Here is a 7,820-nt window from a genome sequence, read left to right on the forward strand (position 1 = left end):
TCCCACCTTCACCCTGGCAGAGGTCTTCATGCAAGGAAAGGTCCTGGGGAAATGGGGAGAAAGCTTGGAGGGGACCCCCAGGAGAAGAGCAATAAGGACCTCTGTCCAAGTCTAGTTCAGAACTGAGTTCTGAAACTGAGTGGATGGTGGGAAGGGGCTGGCAGGTTAGAGAACGTTCTTGTATATACTTCTGCCCTTCCTCTGGGCCTTTTAGGGGACAAGGAGAGACGTTCTAGCAATCCCCTTATCTTCTTTTAACTTTGGATCATAGTGGCAAGGACCTTGGAAGCCCTCTAATCCAGCCCCCTCTTTTTATAGATGAGGAAATTGAGAACCAGCGGCTTGGGTGACCTGCCCACAGTTATACAGGGGTTGTGCCAGCAGAGTAGATTTGAATCCAGCTCCTCTAATTCCCAAGCCACTTTTCTCTACATTGCATCTCCCTCAGAAAGGCCTCCAGGCTTCCCCACCATGCCAAGGTGGCTGAGGATACTTTCCTCATACTGACTGACCCGTAGGTTGCTCCCAGGCAGAGAGGCTGCCCCGTCCTTCCACTCAAGCACTCGGACCGTATTGCCAGCCTGCCCCGAACTGAGCTGGGGGAGAACCGTAGCTGTGACCGGCTCGCTTCCTGGGATCCGCTCTGATCCTCCTGCTCTTGCAGACTCCCTGGGGAACCGTGGGATTTCTAAAGTATTGGTGGGGAGGCTGATGGTTGTGGTGTTGGCTGAAAGAAGAACATAAAGAGTAAACAAGCTCCAAAGAGCCTCATCATTCCATAGACTGCTGTCCTAAGTCCTAGTTCCTCCAAAACCAACATCTTCCCTCATGTTGGGAACTGGAAGGAACTATTATATGGGTAGAAACACCATTTATCCCAATCACCTCTTGCCCACTGGACAAAATCTAGGAAGAAAAGGTTCTCCAGACCCATGCTGGAGTTTCTAGCCAGGATGCTGCTGGGACTCAGGGAGCCCAAAAAGGGAGAGTTCAGGTCATCCCGGGTCTGGTCCTCAGCTCTCTGGCTCCCCCGGTAGAGATGGGGGGCTCAGAAGCAGAGATGAGAGGAGATTTCTAGGAGCTTTGGGTATATCCCTGGGCATATTCAGGGATGTAAGACAACACAGTTAGAATGGGCATAGGTGGCTTCTTGGCTGACTAGAGGAAGATTCTTTCTAAGTCCCACCCTGGCGTGAATTGTTGGAGGATAAAGGAAAGGCAGTGAGGGGGCCTCTGGCTGGCTGAGGACTTGGGGCCCAGGGGCACCTGGGATGATGAAGGTGGTGGCTGGCAGGTGGCCAGTGCTGTCGTTGGCAACCAGGTGGACGCTGACCTCCCCAGCAGCAGTGCCCTTCAAGGTCCTCAACATCTCCATCTCTACTCTCCCATTCATGGACCACCAAAGGGTCCCACAGCCACCTGCACACAAGCCCCCAACAGAAAAGAACAATTAAATCAATGGAAAGCAGGCCCCAGGCGAGGTTTAGCTTCATGAAATGAGTTTCCCCCAAAATGAGCCAGACTCGTCCCTCTTGGCTCTTACATTTATCACAGCATGTTGAGGTTCAAGAAAAACTTGTTCATTCTGGTGATGTCCTGCCCCAAGAAAGCCCCCTGGCCTATGTGCTCTCTAGCTCCCACTTCTATCCATCCCAGAAATCAGGTAAGGAAGCAAAGGTTCATAGGCACCTTCAAAGTGGTTTAAAGATGTCAGGTCTTGGGAAATAGGGAGAGGGTAGGAATCCATACCCATCTTACAGGATCATAGAAATATTGCTGGAAAGAGCCTTGGAGACCATTTTATCCAATTCCCTCACTTCACAGATGAGAAAATTGAGCCCTAGGGAGACTAAATGATTTGCCCCAAGTCACACAGGTAAAAGAACGATAGAATTTTATCTCCTTTGACTCCAGTCAGTGCTCTTTCTTCCATATTAGGAAAAAAGCATAGATACTCTTTAATATTCAGTGTTCAATCCAAGAGAACAAAGATACTCCAAGGAAGATTTCTGATATAACTAGATGTGCTTAGAGAACAGAGAATTATGAGCATGGTTCCCTGCTCCTAATTTTTTAGGAGGGTCACTGAAGAGCTGGAGCAAATCTAAAGGAGAATGGTCAGGATGGAGTAGCATATTTAGGACTGCATGAAGGAATCAGAAATGTTTAGCTGGGTGAGGACCAAACATGAGGGCAGATGTCATCATGGTCTCCAACAGCTCAAGGACAATGAAGACCAAGAGGGAATGGATTTGTTCTAGATGGTCCCAAAGAGCAAACTGTGAACCAGGAAGGAAAGTCACAGGGAAGCAGATGTGTGTGTGTGTGTGTGTGTGTGTATACACATACATACATATTTAAACAATTAGAGCTGTCCAGTGCTGGAATTGGGCTGCCTAATATCACCTGTGTGACCTTAGCAAATGTGGAGGTTGCATTAAATGACCTTGGAAATTTTCTCCAACTCTAACTTTACAGGACTATGGCTCTCCCTCACTGACAGTCTTCAAGAAGGGTCTGGGTGATTGTTAGAAACTTTGTAAAAAAGAGGCAAGACGGCTCTGAGGTCTCCTCTAGGTTTAAGATTCCAACATCGTGAAGTGGATGGAGAACCTAAAAACCAAGAGGATCTTAGCCTCTGGTTGTGCGGCTCTGGTGGAGTCACTTACTCTCTTAATGCTTAGGTAATTTCTGAAGACTGTGTAAGCTGCAGAGAAAGTGCTGACCTGCTTTGGTAGAAGAAATCTCCTCATCTGGAAGTTCCTTATACCAAAGAAATCACAAGTTTGACATCTATGAACTAACTTGCTCAGGACTAGAGGTAAAGCAAGACCTTTGAACTCTGAAAGTTTCCTTTGACACGTTTCCCTTCCCCACTACTTGCAGAGGTGACTGTATGTCAACAAGTAATGGGAAGAGAGGGATCAGACCCCAATTATAACAAAAGACTAGAGCTGCCTTTACTTGGCCTGGGCCAGGTAAGGTCAAGTTCACTGTGCAGAAGCGTCAGGAACAGGAGGCCAAGGAAGCCAACCTTTGACATATGTGGTTAAAAAATAACTCTCTATGTTTCAGGCCAATTCCAATAGCCTTGTGATGGAGAGAATCATCTGCAGTCAGATAGAGGACCATAGGAAAATGTGGATTACAACATAGTATTTTCACCTTTTTTGTTGTTGTTTGCTTGCTTGCTTTTTTCTTTCTCATTTTTTCTTCTTTTTGATCTGATTTTTCTTGTGCAGCATGAAAATGTAGAAATATGTTTAGAAGAATTGTACATGTTTAACATATATTATATTGCTTATTGTCTAGGAGAGGGGAGAAGAGGGGAGAGAGGGAGAAAATTTGGAATACAGGGGTTTTCAAGGGTGACTGTTGAAAACTATCTTTGTGTGTAATTTGAAAAATAAAAAGCTATTATTAAAAAATAACCCTCCTTGTATGACCCTGGGCAATTGCCTCAGCAATAATAATAATAATAATAACCCTCTAAACTCCAACAACTCTAATTAACCTGAAACCAAGAGAACTACAAAGGGACTAAATCTTCTTTCCCAAGAAAGGAAAGGCAGGTAGAAGGCATAAGGAGAATGCTCTCAGAATAGTGGATAATGGATTCAGGAGACAGGAAGACCTGAATTCAAATGCTCCGTTACTTATTCTCTGTGTAATCCTAGGCAATTCACTAAACCTCTTCCAGATTCAGTTTACTCATCTGCAAAATGGGGATGATAATAATAAAAACATCTCCTTTCCAGAGTCATGATGAATACTGAACAAGATAATATATGTAGCACACTTTATAAATTGAAAGAGTCTGATTCCTAAGTAGCTCCAGCTCAGCCCTTGGGGGCACAAAGACCCCAGTAATGAAAGCCTACACCTGGTTTTTGAATGTTCTTGATTCCACTCTAACCTGGTCTTTAGGATTCTAGGGGAAGTAGTCGCAGCGGCAGCAGCATCCCTGGAGATGAGCCTTATCAGACTCAAGCAGCCACAAATCAGCAGGGACACTGTGTAGAAGAGAACAGGAGAACAATTATCCTCTAGGAGAAAACTTGATTTTTTTTTAAGTGAATGGATTTTTTTTTTTTTTAAGGCAGCTAAGTACTATTAACATTGTAGAAAGGCATTTAAGTATAAACAGTATACGGGTACCTTGAAAAGTAATTTGCTTCCCTAAACAAGCAGTTTAGATAAAGGTACTATAAATAGATTACCAAGAGACAAAGTAGAATAGTGGAAAGAGGGGCCAGATTTAGAGTGAGAGGACTTGAGTTCAAATCTCACTAAGCCACCAGCTCTGTGTAGGACTTGGGAAATCACTTTCCTTTCCCGAGTCTGTATCCTCAACTATAAAATGATAAAGTTAGACCACATGAACTATTCCAGGTCTAAATTTATGCTATTCTGATGTGACAGCAACTCCACAAGCATTTATTAAATGCCTACTACATGTAGCACTGTGCTACATTCCCAGGAAACAAAGACAGAAACTCCAAGGAGTTTACCCTCTGCTGGAGGCCAATATGTATAGACAAATCAGTACAACATATATACGATGATGGGAAGGAGGAATTTGGGAGGGGAGAGCCCTAATAAGCAGGGTCAGAAAGAACAAAGGTCATCTGCACTGAGTCATGTCCCTTGAATAAAGGAGCTGGGAATGTTCACAGAACATCCAAGAGCATCATCCAAGGGCCAGATCTTTTCATCCACATGAAAGAAATGGCCCTATTTCATCTGGGGAGGGGCAGCCTTTGAGGAACAAACAAGACTATAGTGTCATGAAAGGTATGAGAAGAGAAGAGGGAGCTGTTCACCATATATCTCATGTTCTTCAAGGGAGCACAACATAAATCTGAAAGAGTTAAATTTAGGACAAAGCAAAGGAAGTCTAACCATCCACAGCTGGGATTCAACATACAGAACAAGTTATCCCAAGAGATGAGATAGGCTATATGATATAATTAGGATTAAATAAGTTCACAGAGGACAGATTTTAAGAATGGGAATCTAGGAACCTTTGGCCATCTCTTTCTCCATTAGGCTAGCATAAAATAAATAAATAAACAGGCCCTGCTCTACCAAATGTTAGGACTCTGACAGAGAATTCAGGATTCAGGCATCAGAAGCTTTACCCCTATGCAGAGATTTCGATGCACCAATTGGGACCTCAGTATTCATTTAAAAAATTTTTATTTATCTTTGACTCAGACCAGTTACAAACTCTTGAAGTAGGAACAATCAGGGAAGGCTTCTAGGAGGAAGTGGTGTCAAGAGAGGCAAAGATTACAAACAATAGAGAGGGGAGTAGAATGGGCCATCCTTAGCTCATGTTACTCCTCTTCTAGGCACTCTAAGTAAAGGGTCCCCTTTTCTTTCCCATTTCTTTGCTCCCAGGTCTCTAAATCTATAATGGCTGCTCCCAAACCACTCCAATGCTGGAAATGCTTTTAAATCTTAATTCAAATGCTACTTCCTCTAGAAAACCTTCCCTGGTTCACTGACTCAGTTCTGTCCTGGTACCTCACAAAACATTTTGCTTAAAATGCTTTTATCATATATTTATTTGCTGCTATTTTGCTTTCTGATTAATAGTGTCTTAGATTAAGAGCTGTAAGAAACCTTAGAGGACCTCAACTCTCACCATTTTATATTGGTAGAAATTAAAACTTGGAGGTTCGGTGACATAATCAAGGTTACAGAGTAAATGGGAGATCTAAATACAAATTCAGTGGAGTGGTGGTTTTTTTTTTTCACTGCAACTACCTATTTGTGTATTTATCACACGACTATGGTTTACAAAATAACAACTTTTTAGGACCTCAGTTTCTTCATCTGTAAAATGGTGTTGACTGTGAAATATATAACGGGTTTATAAGCCTTAAGGAACTATATGAATATTGTTAATTATTCAATAATCAATTTATTCAATTCAATAATCAAAGATGAGCTCCAAAGGCATAGTTTCTCTAAGCTTTGTATTTCCTCCAGAGTCTTTTTAATAGACGTTGAATGACTTGAATTGTCTCCCCGAGTAGGCTGTAGGCACCCACAATGCAGTAGTAGTGTCCTAACACACAAGGGGGACCGTAGTTCCCAAGGTATCTGGGACAATCCAGATTTGAAGAAAAGAAAGTTTACTTTGATCTTCTTGCAGAAGAGATATTCACGTGCCAGAATTTGATGGGGAAAATAGCGTCCCTTTACCTGCGGACAAAACCCAGGCCACAGGGCTGAGAAAAAGGAGAGATGCTTTTTTCTGATAGGGATGGGGAGTAGTGGCCCCTCAAATCTGGCTGTGGAGAGGCCCTGCTGTTATCCGTCAGCGCGCATCTCCTCGCGTCCCCCCCCCCCCCCCCCCCCCCCCCCCCCCCCCCCCCCCCCCCCCTTGTATCCCCCTCTCCCCCGCAGACATCAGGTACCCTCTCCTCTCCCCCCCAGTGCCCAGAGCACGGGAGGTGGCTGCAAACTTCCCCTCCGCGGGCTGGGGGCCTCAGTCAGCACCCGCCAGCTGCGCGCTGCCCGGCGCGCTCTGCAGGGACAGCTCCCGAGCCCACCCGGAGCCGCCGCCCCCGCCCCGCCTTTGCAGCCCGGGTTTAGCAGCCGTTGTCATCCCGAAGCCACTTTACTTTTTTTAAAACATCAAAATGGCGGAATTCTTTTTATTCCTGTCCCCCCGACACAGATTTCCTTTTCCTCTCTCAGGAAAAAAAAAAATAAAATCAATGAAAGGAAACATAAAAAGTAAGTTTGGGAAATGACCCATTTTCCAGAGAAGGACAATCCTGCCCGCTCCGGCCCCCTCCTTCTCTGCATTAATTAAAACTCTTAATTGGTTGCGTTAAATAAAAAACACAACACACCCAAACTCTCCCGGTTTAGCCAGAATACGCCCCGAAAACGAGCCCAGCCCCCCCCCCCCCGTTGCCTTCCCGCCCTGCGAGGCAGCCGAACCCACTTCCCCCCGGGATTTTCTCGAAGCTCTTCATTTCTCCCCCACCTCCCCCCACCCTTGCAAGAGACGTGCCCACGAAAGGCGGTCCGCTTGGCCGAGGCCGGAGGGGGGCCGCTCAGACCCCCGGCCCCGCACGCGGAAGGGGAGCAGAGGCCCGGCAGCCCCAGAAGCCCCTCCGCGGGCGGCGTTCTGAGCATTAAAGAGGTTTATAAATGACTTTCTTATCCGGTTCCTTACCTACAATAACCAGCCTGTGGTCACCCAACGCGGAGCCTGCGGCTTCCCAGGCTGGGCGCGCGCCTGCGCGCACGGGGGGCGGACCCGCCTCCTCTGCAGAAACGTACGCGCGAGAAATTGACAAGCGAAGCATATTTAATATACCCCGGCTGGGGCGGGGGCCGCCGCGCGGAGCCCCCGCCCCCAGCCTGGGCGGCGGGCGGAACGTCGCCCTCCGGGAGGGCGAGGGGGCCCTCGCCAAGCTGGGCCTCGGTCAGGCGTCTGGGCGTCTGCCCCCAGAGACTGAGAAGCGTATTTCAGGAGTGGGGGTGGGGCGGGGGACGACCCCCCGGAGCGCGCGTTAAAGGCCGCTCGGAACCTGCGTCACGGCCCGCTGGCCGCGGCCGCCTGTAGCCCTCGGCGCCCGGGTCGGGCCCGGCTGAGCGAATAACTGGGCGCCCGGGGGCCGGGAACCCGAGCGCTGAGCGGAGCTGGGGCCACTCCCTACCTGTTCCATCGCACGCCCCGGGACGCCGTTAAAGCTCCGACGCCCAGCCTGTTTTAGCCAGACAATGCGCTGGTCCTTCGGGCCGGAAAGAGTCGGGGGTCCCGCAGGCAAAGCTGTGTCCTTCGCTCCGGGTCA

At 47.4% G+C, this 7,820-nt stretch overlaps 1 protein-coding gene across 2 annotated transcripts in view; it reads right to left on the minus strand.

The window, feature by feature from the left end:
- The window catches only part of L3MBTL1 (L3MBTL histone methyl-lysine binding protein 1), a 71,828-nt gene extending 64,371 nt beyond the window's left edge, over nucleotides 1-7,457 (minus strand). For both annotated transcript variants that reach the window (XM_031953841.1, XM_031953840.1), the window contains exons 1-3: nucleotides 7,199-7,457; nucleotides 1,267-1,419; nucleotides 513-727 (exon numbers count right to left, since the gene is read on the minus strand). In XM_031953841.1, the coding sequence (XP_031809701.1) occupies nucleotides 513-727; nucleotides 1,267-1,419; nucleotides 7,199-7,331 (501 nt within the window). In that variant the 5' untranslated portion in view covers nucleotides 7,332-7,457. The remainder of the gene's footprint in view (nucleotides 1-512; nucleotides 728-1,266; nucleotides 1,420-7,198) is intronic.
- Between the last annotated feature and the right edge of the window lie 363 nt (nucleotides 7,458-7,820).

This window comes from Sarcophilus harrisii, chromosome 2 (genome assembly GCF_902635505.1).
Source record: "Sarcophilus harrisii chromosome 2, mSarHar1.11, whole genome shotgun sequence".
Lineage (NCBI taxonomy): Eukaryota > Metazoa > Chordata > Mammalia > Dasyuromorphia > Dasyuridae > Sarcophilus > Sarcophilus harrisii.